Source organism: Grammomys surdaster, unplaced genomic scaffold (genome assembly GCF_004785775.1).
Source record: "Grammomys surdaster isolate TR1022 unplaced genomic scaffold, NIH_TR_1.0 126013, whole genome shotgun sequence".
NCBI lineage: Eukaryota > Metazoa > Chordata > Mammalia > Rodentia > Muridae > Grammomys > Grammomys surdaster.
Window position 1 is genome coordinate 2736742 of NW_021620828.1, and position 13878 is coordinate 2750619.

Genomic DNA, 13878 nt, shown 5'->3' on the forward strand with positions numbered 1-13878 from the left:
AGCATCTTTATAAAGGGCATTAAGTCAGGGTTAGAATGGAACAAAAACAAGGTTTTCCTTATTCTTATTGTTGTATGGTGCTAGAGATTGACTGCAGCCCCTTCTCATGTCATGCGTGTGCTTGTCCATGGATGCACCCCAGCCCTGTGCCAACTCTGACTTTTTGAGATGGGGGGGGACCACTGATGTGGTTGAAAGCGTTTTTCCCTATATTTATATTGGAAAATTTTCAAACTTACTGAAGTATACTTTACAATTACTTCTACTTCTTCTACCTCTGCCCAACTTCTGAAATTCTAGAACCTTCCAAAAGAGTGCCACCAATTGGGAAGCCAGCATTTAAATCATGAGCCAATGAGGGATGCTATATCTCCAAATCATAGCTACACTAATCACCCCACACTAAGCAAAATGTCTGTCACCCGAGAAGCTGCTACTTGGTGAGAACATGCAGGGCTGTGTCTTGATAAGTGTCACGTATGCAGTGGGTCACGTATGCAGTGGGTCACGTATGCAGTGGGTCACATATGCAGTGGGTCACATATGCAGTGGGTCACATATGCAGTGGGTCACATGCAGTGGGTCATAATCACATCATATTTTTATGCATCAGCTCTCTGAAACTTATTAACTTGTACAACAAACTTCATATCCCTTGCCTGATATCTCAGTGTTTTCTCCTTCCTTGTCTCGTGTTAGCCTTTACTCTGCTCTGTTAGCTCAGCAGTTCCAGACTAAGTGGTTCCTGGTAAGAGTCTTCCTTCTGACAGTGCTCCAGGAGCACCAGGAGATGCTGCAAACCTCAGGCAGTACTAAACTTGCATCCACCCTAGTTTTTACTACATATATATAATTTGTCAGTTTTCACCTTTCTCTTAAGGGAAGGAGTTAAGTGGCTTCTCTTTGTCAGATCTGAACTGTCAGCATCACTGGTCTCAAGCTTTGAGGCACAGCAGGTAGAATGCACACTGTGAATACACAGGTCAGGGGATGAGTCGTGTCCTGAAGGAAGCGAGTATGATGCTGTGGCACTTCATCTTGTCACTTAGATTGGCATGCAATTGAAGACTTATGGGCTGTTATCTTAGGAGTTGTTTGATGTTTCTGGACCACAGCTGATGGTGGATAACTGAGACCACAGAGAGGAAAACTGGGATGGAAGGAGACTGCTGCCCCTCCTTCCCATCCTGCCTGCCTGTGCCTTCCAGATATGATTATGTATGCAGAAGCATGCTGTGTCTACTTCTCCTTTTCACACAGTGACACTTTGCGTGCACATGGCTCCATAAGCACTGCACTGAGGCCTGCCCTGGAGGCCATCTCCTCAGTCCAGAAGCCCCTTTGTGTCATTTGCTGTTGTGTAGAAGTGCACTGCAGGGTATCTGGTACTAATCAGTCCCCTGTTAGTAGGTATTTATTCTCCATTTTTAATTGTAAGTAGTAGTACATAAATAACAATAAATACCTGTGGCTCTGCTGTTGCAACATTACATTTCAGGGCCAAGCCCAGGATCAGGAAACCAGTGCAGAAGTAATCTTAACAAACAACTGTGTAGAATAGTTCACTGTGTCTTCTTACACTGTTATCCTCTCCCTCCACCTCCCAAGTTAGTGATGATATCATCAGAAATATTTTCCCCATATATGCTTTAAAATTTTAAATGCATTTTAATTAAAATATAAGTATATCACCTTTCCCTTCTCTTTGCTCCCTTCAGCACCTTCCAAGAATTTTTCATCTCAGTAATAGTGATACAGTGCCTGAAGGTGACGATCATAAGTTTGAGAGGAGGAGGAGGGTTTTAAGTCTGTGAGCGACAGTGTGCAGTACATGATAGGAAGTTTTTAACCCACCTACTCTTAAGGTGGCGTGTGTGTGTGGCATTAAAGCCACTGTGTTGTGACTTGAATGAGTCAGTAGAATGAGACACTCTATAAAAGACAACTTTCCTTTTTAGTTTTTTTTACGATGAGGTCTCAGTATATCCCCGGCCTTCCCAGAACTCACTGTGTAGCCCAGGCTAGCCTTGAATTTGTGATCCTCCTCCTTCAGCCTCTTAAAGGCACTTGTATGTTATAAAAAGTCTTTGGAAATCTGAGTCTTCTTTTTCTGCACATGACTACATATTTGTTCATCATGCTTGCATCCTGATATGCAAATATTTGTTTATTTCAAGGTGTTTCATTCATTCTGTACTATGGTTGTTATGTTCATTGTATTTCTGTAGTTCATGATAAAAATGATTATGAACATCATATTTTTAAATAAGAGTGGACTGTGAGCTCTTCTTTCTTGTTTCTTTTTCCCTTTCCTGTTTTTGAGATTGTATTTTAATTACATTTCTTTCTTCCCATGTGTCCCTGCCCTCTATCCTTCAGATTCATGGTCTCTTTTCTTCATGACTTGTTATTTGCATGTATATATTTGTATGTTTATATTTATTCCCAAATGTAACCTGATGAGTCCATGTAATGTTATTGTGTGTACGTTTTCGGGGCTGACTGTTTGGCACTGGACAGCCATTTGGTGTGCTGTCCCCTAGGTCTGTTTCTTTGCTAGGGAGTTTGTTCATTCCCAGTGTCATCAGAATTATAGAGTTTGCTCCTTGCAGTCTCTGCTGTAACCTACTACTTATTTGCAGCATGTCAGTGCCAGGTTCTGCTCTGTTGCATGAAATGCACATACGAACAGCTCAGAGCCTTCTCTCCACCATTGTGCTCACGCATTCTCTACTAGTTCATAAAGTGTGTGTTCGGAAGACTTACTGGTGTAAGTCAACTTGTCAACATAGTCACTAGGCAACGCTATGCAGTTAGTGCATTCAGATAGTGTTTTGGAGTTAACGTTTTAATGTGTACTTTTTAGTAACTTGAAGGTCTGACTGTTTTCTAATATGGAATGCCATTTCAAAATAGATTCCAAAATAGTTTTTAATTTAACTGGTGTAAGTAGATTGCCTCTAAAACTACTACTTTGAAAAGTAGTACTCATTTTGTATTTGTGACAAGAGAATTCTTATAAAATTGAGGTGTATCTTCTATTAAAATATGTGCATGTATTTAAATAATGTGTTCAATCTTAACAATGTATGTGCAATCAAAATGTCTCTCATTTACCAACATTTATCCTTCCAAGAAAATATCATACCTCAAAAAAAAAAGAATTATTGTCTAAAAAGTTCAGTTTGAAACAGTTTTATGTGTCTGCTTGAAACCCGTTGTATATAATGTCAGATGAGACAGTAAATTTAAGGAATGTGCTGAATATAAAATGATTCTCAGTGTTGCTAGCTTGTCTATCTAGTCCAGAGCAGGTTATAGCAACAACAGTGAGTCAGAGTCTAAAAATAAAGATGGCCGCACCACAGCTATCTAATGAAGTTATTTTATGTGCAGCTAACTTAGTGCCCTGACCTCTCAGGGGAAAACTAGAGTGTTGGTAAGTCCAATGTGGTTGAGCCATGTGGGGTCAAGGCTGGCCCCACCTCTTATCTCTGCTTCCCTGCTTAGATAGCAGCTCACTGAAACTTTTCTTCTCCGTATACAGTTAAGAGATGCAGCTAATTTATAGTGCACATGCTTAGTGTTTGCAACAGAGGAGGGAAGGAGCAGGGTCGCAAAGCCTGTGAATTTGTAGGTCCCATGTGAAGCATGGGACGGAGTGCCAGGAATGGAGAGGCACACGGTACACTTTTGCTATGTGATTGTTTTGAACGAGTAGGGGTAATATATCTTCATATGTGGCAATATTTCTTTGTGTTATATTTTCTTTATGAATAGATTCTGGAAGCCAAAATGGAGGAAGTGATGATAAATCTAAGAATGCTGAAAGAAACTATTTAAATATTTTACCTGGTAAGTATCATTTTGTTTCAAATTCTTACATTCTTATGGTCAGACACACTAAAATGGTCGATTTGAAACATGTGTTCATATGGGGCTCATTTATAAAATGTTCAGCCATATGTGCCTTTGAAACAGCACTTGTGTCCGTAGAATCCATATACTTCACAGATGGTCACCAACGCAAAGCCTCACTTGTATACTAGCAATGGCTTCTAGATCCATACAGAAAACCCACAAAGTTATAGGTAGGTTTCATGACTTTATATTTTTAATTTTCCCCCATACATTGTTTCATAGTTACTAAGGAATGAGCCAAGAGGTGCTTTTTCTCTAATTTATAAGCAGTGGCACATGGTGATGGGCATGGTTGGACTGTGGCAGGGCCTTTTGATGCAGGCTCATATCTCCCTTCGCATCCTTCTGCCTGTGTCTTCCCCCTGTTGCTACTGGACACATGTAACCACTGGGGCTCAAGCTCTTGGTCTTCTTCCTGTGGTTGAGTTCACTTACTAGTTCTTAGGCACCCAACAGAAGCCCTGTGCACTTTGTAGATGTGAACTCTTGAACAGTGGTAGGTTTTATAGTTTCAGAAATAGCCCTTCCTTGATAGTTTTCTGTTCTCTTTTAGGTAGTTTCTCACACTTCCTTCCTCAGACCTTGAACATGCAGGCCGCGTCACTAGTTTAAGGGGAAGTCGTTCCCATTTCTGCACTCATCTTAGAAGGCATAGCCCATGGGTTGTGGTCATCAGCCTCCAAGTTTCCTCCCACCTTCGCATCTCCTGCCTTCGTGGATAATGTTAGACTCACCACAAGCCGTTTCCTCCCCCTTGCGGAACAGGAGACTATTATTCTTTGTAGACCCATGACCTGAGTCATCACACTGGCTTTCTAGGAGTGTGGTGGCCGTTACTACTGTGGAAGTGCCTGTATCTCTTATTGTTCAACTTATTCCCTTCCTGGCTTTAAAAAAAAAAAAAGCTATGAATTAGTATCATTATTACCACTAAGTGAAGAATGGTATGCCTTAAGTCTGTACTAAGAAAGGAGTATTAAATTGCCTACCACGTATACTGATAGCATCTAAATTTCCATACCCAAAATATTGACAGGAAATGAAAAATATCTCAATAAAAACTTATTTTAAATCATGAAGAAAACCAAGTGTATTGGATATTTTTAAAAATTTAAAATTTTTACCTATTAAGTTTTTTTATACAATATGTTTTTGTCCTGTGTCCTTCCCCTTAGCCCAGGAATAGGTGTTTCTTTCTTATGATCTTGGTACTCAATAGCTTATGCCATGCGGTTCTCACAGTACCTCATAAAACAAGCAGTTAGCTGGATTCCCAGTCTCTGTGCAAAGTGCCTGGTGAGCAAGTCGAAGTGAGTCCACAGTCTCACCTCGCCAAAGACTGCTGGAGAGCAGGAGATCTCCACTTCCAACCCGGACCCTTCTCTATGCTATCTCAGTAATTTGTTACGACAGCCAGCACCTGGACTAGCCCCCATTTTATTAATGGGTAAAATGAGACCCAGAGGCAAGTCATTTAAGGACAGACAAAGCAGTGCCAGATTGGGGATTAGGAGCACCTGACTGGCTCACTAAGTTGTCTTCCCTCACTGCTGGCCCACAGCCCAAGCCCGGTGCTGAGAGGCCCATCCCCTGAGATATCTGCAGGCATTTAGGAGGCAGACACATCTGGGGCCCAGGAGACCACTGCCTTGTGTGGTCTGCTCCATTCTGACAAGCCTCACCTCACCACATGGTCTCCTTTTACTTCTCTTTGACTGACTTATTTAGACCTCTAGCCTTGCCCTGTGTATGTGTTCTTTTCCTAGTTTGTTTGCCTGTTTGTTTTTAAAGGAAAGTTTTTGCTTGGGTTCTGTGAGAGGCATCTTTAAATACAGCTTATACACACTGATAACTAAAGATTCTAAACTGCAAAAGCACTTTATGTTTTTATTACATTTGTATAGATGTATGTCTGTGTTCTGTCTCTGTTCATGTGTGTACACATATGACAGTGCACAGGTAAAGACCAGAGGATAACTTGTGGGTGTTAGTTCTCTTCTTTCCCCATGTGGGTCTTGGGGATCAAACGCATACCATAGTTTTATTAAAGAAAAATGAATTTTAAAACATATTAAGATTAGTAAGTAGCCAGATAGATGAACCTATTTTGTAATAATAAGCCACTGACTTGTAACTTTTATGAAGATAAATTTCATCTATACAAACAAGGCAACTTACAACTTGTTCTCAACTGGTTTTGATAGTTTAATTTTTACACCCCTGCAAAATTGCAAAATTTCAATGAAAAGCAAATTAAATGTGCAGATATGTTTATACTTAAAATAATTCTACTAACCTCATTAGTAAGTAATGATTGCTCATCAATTTAGTGTATTAGTTCTGTGCTCCAGAATATGCTTACCGTAAAATATTTTAAACCCTGCTTCCATATAGCATGAGTAACTTCCTATGGGAGTCAGCATGGAGACTGTTCTTGATAACAACAATACAAGACATATGTTGCTCGGTGTCTGGATGTGACAAAGCCAGCAAGACATTTCTCCTCTGCTTGAGTGTTAGGATGATTATAAAGCAATGGTGTTCACCGTTCAGTAGGATATTTCCCAAAGTCAAGTTGTGTACTGCAAGGGAGACTACCTTCAAGTTGTGGATTAAGATCCTTGGTATTGGAGTCCATCTGCTCAAGTGAGCCTGTATTCTCAGCATCCCTGATGCTGAGTTTCCTTCTGTAGTGCTCCAGCGAAGGCCCCAGGTGACTTATTTGACCAGATGGGTTGCTGTAGTTGTTGTCAGTCCTGTAAGGCTTGGCCCACTGTTTCTTTGAAGAACTATAATCTGTCACTTGCCCTGAGCTCCACGTAGGTTCCGTTCATCAGTCCAGAGACTTCACAGCTGTGCCTTGTTCTGCCCTGGGTCTTGGTAGGGACCTACTAAGAAATTCTAAATACAAATATATTAGCTTTTAAAAATAAAATGCTAATTCTGCATAAGGAAAATGATGATTATAGAAGCCTGAATTTTACAGTTTAAGAAAGACCAGTTCAGTAGTTCATTTGAAACACTTATTCATACATTCAACAAATCTTTATAAAGAACTTTCTATGTGCTAGAGAGGAATTAAGACAGAAAAAGCTCTCATTAGCCACGAACCATAAACAGTACTCTCTCTAACATAGTTCATGTAAATGATGGATGTCATTGTTAAGAAAAAATTGAAACATAAATGTAGTAAAGAATGTGTGAGAGATGGAGGAGTCTGTATCGGGACAGTCAAGGATGGTCTGTCTGAGGATCTGAGCTGTGGAGGGGTCTGTATCGGGACAGTCAAGGAAGGCCTTTCTGAGGATCTGAGCTGTGGAGGGGTCTGTATCAGGACAGTCAAGGAAGGCCTTTCTGAGGATCTGAGCTGTGGATGCTGGAGTCAGCCATGCGAGAATCTTCAGAAAAGCCTTGTAGGCATCCTTCTGAATTGGGAAAAGGCTGCACAGGTTTGAAGAACTGAGCAAAGGAGAGATGAGGCAAGAGAGTGTTTGAGACAAAGGTCTTGTCTGAGCTATGCTGGCCCCATGGGTCATAGTGAAGAGCTGGCTTTTCAGATACTGGATATGTTTAGGTGAGAGAATGATACCCAGTGTGTGTTAGCCACTTTGGACCAGTGCAGCAGAGGATGGGGATAGACTTGTAGAAGGGGGTTAAGTACAGTTTCCACTTACAACCTGAGACACTGATGAGCAGAGACTGGCCGGTCGGCTGAGATGTGAAAGGGCCATCTAGACACAGGAAGGCAGGCGGCCAGGTCACATCTCCACGTGTCACCCTCGACATCTTAAGTATTCATGTTGAATAGAGATGATAAACTCATTTACCTATAATCCAGGGGTCACTTCATGCCACTTTGTGATCCTCTTGACAAACGAGCTGTTATCTCTTACTCTGATTGCTTTTCTCTTAGAGTAAGGAACAGTGTTCTCAGTGGCTTCCTGATACGATGTCAACACACTGCCCCCTCCCCCCTTCGTGGTTATTTATAGAGCAGTGGATGAGAGTGACTCATGCACTTGAGATTCATGGCTGCATTTTTTGTTCACAGGAGAATTTTATATCACACGTCATTCTAATCTCTCGGAAATCCACGTTGCTTTCCATCTCTGTGTGGACGACAATGTGAAGTCAGGAAATATCACGGCTCGCGATCCCGCTATTATGGGACTCCGAAATATACTCAAGGTTTGCTGTACCCACGACATCACAACGATAAGCATCCCTCTCTTGCTGGTGCATGATATGTCAGAGGTAAGCAGGAAACACCGACCTTTACTGAATGTGCTACACAGCAAGATGTTAACAGCCTACATCTTAAAACGGTCCTTTTCTTTTAACTGCTGGACCTTCGATTCTCCTGTTGGGTCCGTTAAATTGAGTGACATAGACAGTGAATAATGCTCAGAAAATTATCGTGTTGCTTGATATCAGTAAACAGAGAATTCCAGAGAATCTTTTACTTTGATAAGAAATGTGCCTCCCTGCCTCTCTTCTTCCCACCCTTGACCTCTGGTTCCCCTTCCTTTTCCGGTTTTACTTTAAGAAGCAATAGATTTACCTTCACGCTTACACTTGGTTCTGGCCAATACTAAGATTAGTTTTCACTTTCTGAATGTATGTTGGTAGATGACAAGAAGAAGCCAGCTTCAGTTCAGTGTTTTCTGGAGGATGTTTTTGATGGTACGAATAGTGGTTTATACAGTTAAGATGTGGCACAATCACTGGCCTGTTTCATTGGCTGCTGTGCTTTACTAGACGGTTTTAGTTACATACAGTTTCTATGGTTGCTTCCCTTCTGCTGCCTTCCCTCACTCATGAGAAAACTAAGTATAGAGAATGCATTGTAGAAATTAAACAAAGTCTAAACTTCAACTTCAAATGAGCAAAGGAACAAATGGGACACAACCCTGTGTATGCAGACAAGTCCTTTCCAGGGGTTCCCCTCGTACAGAAGTAAGCCCCTTCTCAGAACAAGCAGATACAGAGTTGCCAAGCAGGCCTCTCACTACAGACTTGTTTTATTTGGGGGAAGGGTAAAGGAAGTGTGGGTATTTATTTATATATTTTCATTTATTTATTTGAGACAAGTTTAGCCTTGGCTGGCCTGGTACTCAGTATAGCCCAGGCTGGCCTCAAACTCATAATGAGTCCTGTCCTCAAACCTTCCTCTGCCTGCAGAGTACCAACCAAGATTACGCATGCAACCACCACACTAAGCTAAGGCCATTATAAAAGTTGTCTGCTCTGCAGAGTTAATGTCAGGAAGGATGCTTGATCATTGAAGACTGTTCTTGTCAGGATCACTGCTGCTGTGATGACACACCATTACCAAGCTTCTTGGGCAGGAAAGTATGTTTTTGGCTTACACTAACACAGTACTGTTAATCATCAAAGGAAGTCAGGAAAGAATCTCAAATGGGGCAGGAGCCTGGAGGCAGGAGCTGATGCAGAGGCTGAGGAGAGGTGCCTCTTACCGGCTCTCTCCCCTGGCTTACTCAGCCTATATTTGTAGCCCAGGGACAGCACCACCCACAGTGAGCTGGGCCCTCCCCTATTAATCACTAAGTAAGAAAATGCCCTACAGATTCGAGTACAGCCTGATCTTACGGAGGCATTTTCTCAATTGAGATTCCCTCCACTCAAATGACATTAGCTTGTATCAAGTTGACATAAAACCTTCCAGCACAATGACCAAAAGTTATTACCAAAATAAAAATGTGTGCAAATGCTGTATTATAGAAGGAAGTATAAAGAACCAGGCCTCCCTACCCCAGACTGATATTACAGAAGGCCTTATTCTAACTTACAACCTGTATAAACACTATCATAACCAGTAGCACATACGTGAGGATGCTAGGTGGTTTCCAGCCTGCACTCGAAGCTGGGGTCTTTGTTCAGCGAGCACCTTACTGCTGTTTTAGTCAAGAGGGTTGTTCCCACCCTTGGTGGCCGCCCCACACTGTTCTGCTTCTCAGGCCTCTCTCCTGTGGCCTCACACTCCCTGGGGTGGAATCAGGAGGAATGGACCAGCTTTGTAGACTCTCAGTTCTGTGGAGAACGCTTTAGTGATCTTTACTAACTAAACTTACTAGTTACTTACTAACTAGCTAGTCATCTATAAAAAGGATCTTTAGGGAGTGACAACTGTGATGAATTTCTGCCACAAGGAAACATCCAGACATTCCTGCAGCTGGATTCTTGGTTAACCAGCTTATAAAAATGGTTATACGTAGGTGGGAAACAACCTCAAAAACACTGTTTCCAAAAGTCACTCAGTTCAGATTGACTTCCAGACATCTGATACGACAGCGTTCCCTCTCCCACGGTGTTACAAAAGCTGCCCTTCAAATTGGGACAGCCAGCTGCAGAACATTAAGTTTGTTTCGGAAGTGTCCAATTTAATTCACAAAAGTAGATTGAGTCACAGGCCTCCCATCTGCTGTATTTAAACATCCTCAAGGTCATGAAGTTTATTCAACACACACCCAGGATATAGAGGTGTGTGTTGTAGGTTTTGTGCAGGGACCCCAAAGTGTTTTCAGATGGTGTTTCTCCCCCTCAAACAAACAGGATCTCTGGATATGGTTGGCGCACATAAGGTGTCAAAGTAGTAGGGAGGTCTAAAATAGTCCCTGATACAGTGACAGACAAGAAAGCTTTGGGATTGTTTGCAGCTTTAAAAGAAAGAGGAAAGAAAAAAGAATACCGGCCTTGGGCAGAGGAGGGAGGGGAGCATATGGCTTTTATCTGTCTGTGACCTAAAGACACTCTCCTATTGCAGTCAACCTGACTAAAGTCAGGGCCCAAGTCTCCACTTGGTTTTGTGCCCACTCTTAACTCCTGGAATCCTTTGGAGCTGTGGCTTTTTAAATTGCGGTTAGAAATAAAGAGGTTTTGAGTACATATACCTAGTATACACAAGCAGTCCAGTCAGATTGTCACAGACTGATCACCCCTGTAATTCATCCCCAAATCATACACAGAACAGAACGTTTCCTGTACCCTAGAAGCTGCCCATGTACTCTCAGCCACTTAAACCTCCTTCTGTTGGAGAGTATCCCTGATTTTCATTTAAGAGCATGGGCTAAGGGCTGGGGAGAGCTCACTGGACAGAAGTCCCTGCTGCCAAGCGTGAGCACTTGAGTCTTACCTCCAAGACCCACTGAGTGGGCAGAAGAACTGATTCTTGATAAACAGATGAGACAGGTAGTGGGAAAGAAATGTAAAAAAAAAAAAATGTTTGAGATGTGGGCTAGCCGGGTTCATTTCTGTAGTGTCTTGGCTCTTGTGCCTTTCACTCAGGATGGGTCTGTGAGTGCTTCCTTGACTTTGTGTTGTGCTTATGGACTCTTCTTTCTCATTTTTTATATATAACATGATACAGCTCAACTACAGTTAGTTAGCCATTTTACTATTTAGGGACATTTGGGTGGCTTCTAGATTTTCCTTTTGTTAAATTTAAATATCCATTCAAGATCAAGAAGTTTATTCTACAAACTCAGATGGCATAGCCCAGGATATATAGGTATGAGTTGTGCAGGGCCCTGAATCTCTGGTTATTACCAGTAAGGCTGCTATGAGCACTTTTACACGTCTCTTTTGACCATTCTATTATAAATGAACTTAGAGATGAAGCCATTGCATATTGGGGTATGTTGTTGATTAGCTTTGACAGATATGGCCAAACTAGTTATTCTTATATGGCCTAGTGTTATTTTAATGTTAAAAGTAAGAAACAAGCTACATATGATGGCTGAAGACCTTTAATCCCCGTAATCAGGAGGCAAAGGCAGTTGGATCTTTGTGAGGTCGAGGCCTGCTGGGCCTACATAGTGAGATCTTGCCCCCAACCACCAAAACAAACAAGCAAATGAAACAAAGCCATGTGCTTGCTCTCTATAATTGCTATAAAATTTATTTATAAAAATGCTTCAAATATCAGAGAGACACATACATGAAAAGTAAAGGATAATCTTGTAATCTTTTCCACTGGTGCATAAACTTGGGAAACCTTGTATCTAACTTTGAAGACATGAGTGGAAACCTAACATGACATATTGAGGCTGTAGGCATGGTTCTCACGCCTGTCATCTTAACCTTCAGGCTATGACAGGAGATTGCCAAAAGTTTTGAGACCAGCCTGGACTATGTAGCAAGATTCTATCTCAAAAAATCAGGAAAGAAAATAAACAAACAAAAACTCCAGTAGTTCACCCGTAACCCTGATCCAAAGATTTACGAGTCCATATGTAGGCATTGCTCATAGATAGAAGACATTTTTCTCATTAAAATCTAAATTGAGAGTTAATTTCAGTTTTAGGTTTTTAGAATCTATTCTGAGTGCAATGCCCATTTATGATAATATAGTGTAATAGCATGAGCCAGTTTTCTGACTTGGCTCCAAATTTCAAAGTGTGCCCTTTGATCCACTTAACTTCTGATGTGTCTCCTATACAGTGCATCCATTCACTAAGGCATGTTGCCCAGACAACCGTTTTCCCAGTCTAGGACTGACTTTCTGAATTCTGTTACTGCTGCCTGTCCCACTAGGTCTATATCCCATCTACAACAATATATTCTGAAGTTTGTTTCTGAGTGTGAGCTTCTTGTGTAACTACTGGCCACATGCCATGATAGCAAGCCATGAATCACGTCTTTTTTTTTTTTCAAGATTTATTTATTTTGTATATGTGAATACATTGTCACTATCTTTACACACACCAGAAGAGGGCATCGGATCCCATTATAGATGGTTGTAAGCCACTTTTTGGATGCTGGGAATTGAACTCAGGACCTCTGGAAGAGCAGTCAGTGCTCTTAACCACTGAGCCATTTCTCCAGCCCAAATCATGTCTTTTCATGGCCGCCTGAACTTCTAAGGGCTACTCTTTTAGGTGAAGGGTTTTGGGGGTGTGTAATTTTTTTTAAATTTTATTTTATGTGTGTGTGTTTTGCCTGTATGTGTGGATGTACCATGAGCATGGTTAGTACCTGAGGAAGTCAGAAGAAGGAGTCAGATCACCTGGAACTGGAGTTACAGATGGTTGTGAGCCACCGCGTAGGTGCCGGAAGTTGAACCTGAGTCCTCTGTAAGAAAAGCAAGTGCTCCTAACTGTTGAGTCTTCTCTCCATCCCCCTTAGGTACTGGTTTAATCAGGAAAAAATAAGTGGCAGAGTAAGAAAGCTGGCAAACATCTAACTTATTTAGGAGATGAAATTGCTATGTAGATACAGGAAAGACTTGGGGAAATGGATAGCTGTCTTGTGTTTCTTTTCAGACTCCTACTGCTGAGCAATCCTGAGTTCAAAATAAATTGCATATGACAATGTGGCTCAATCAGGGATGGAGCTCCTGGACTGTTGTAGACTATAGCTCACATTTTATGTCTGTGTTGGGATCATGAGTTGGCATTTAGTATATCTTCTAAGTAACATTGATGACTGTCAATTCACAGCATTCTGAACAGTGTGAAGTTCTTAATTTGTCCCACAGATATTTGTTTTAGGCCATATATTACTTACACATATACAGAACATCAGGGAACATGGCATTAGTGGATAAAACATGGTGCTCTGTGATTGAGAAGAGCAGTGAAAAGATTTACTTGCTTTCTGTTGGGTCAGAGAACCATGGAACTGAGAGCAGCTAGTCCAGAGCAGAAGTGGGGTCCAGTCAGGTCCAACCCTGGAAATCTCCTCTCGAGAACAGGAGTGGAACAGTTCCCTGCTCTGCCTTGGGCCTGTATCAGAGCAGGTCACTATGGTCACAGTTAGGTTAAACTTCCCCTCTTCTTACAAGACCATCTCCAGCAATCACCTGGAATTCCTCCCTATGCAAATGAGGCATTCCTAGCACCCTGGCCCTGACCAATACCCCCACCCTTATAGCCCCTACATACCCCAAAGGTTTAGAAAGTCTTCCCCTCCACCCCACAAGTAAAGGAGCCACTCCCT

The 13878-nt window shown here is 41.7% G+C and overlaps 1 protein-coding gene across 4 annotated transcripts in view; it reads left to right on the plus strand.

Moving 5' to 3' along the window:
- Window positions 1-13878, plus strand: part of CUNH12orf4 (chromosome unknown C12orf4 homolog) — a 33599-nt gene that overhangs the window by 16082 nt on the left and 3639 nt on the right. For 3 of the 4 annotated variants that reach the window (XM_028754449.1, XM_028754448.1, XM_028754450.1), the window contains 2 exons: window positions 3781-3855; window positions 7973-8175. In XM_028754449.1, coding sequence (XP_028610282.1) covers window positions 3781-3855; window positions 7973-8175 — 278 coding nt within the window. Of the gene's footprint in view, window positions 1-3780; window positions 3856-7972; window positions 8586-13878 lie in introns of those variants that run through there. The other variant, XM_028754451.1, reaches the window with a different exon arrangement.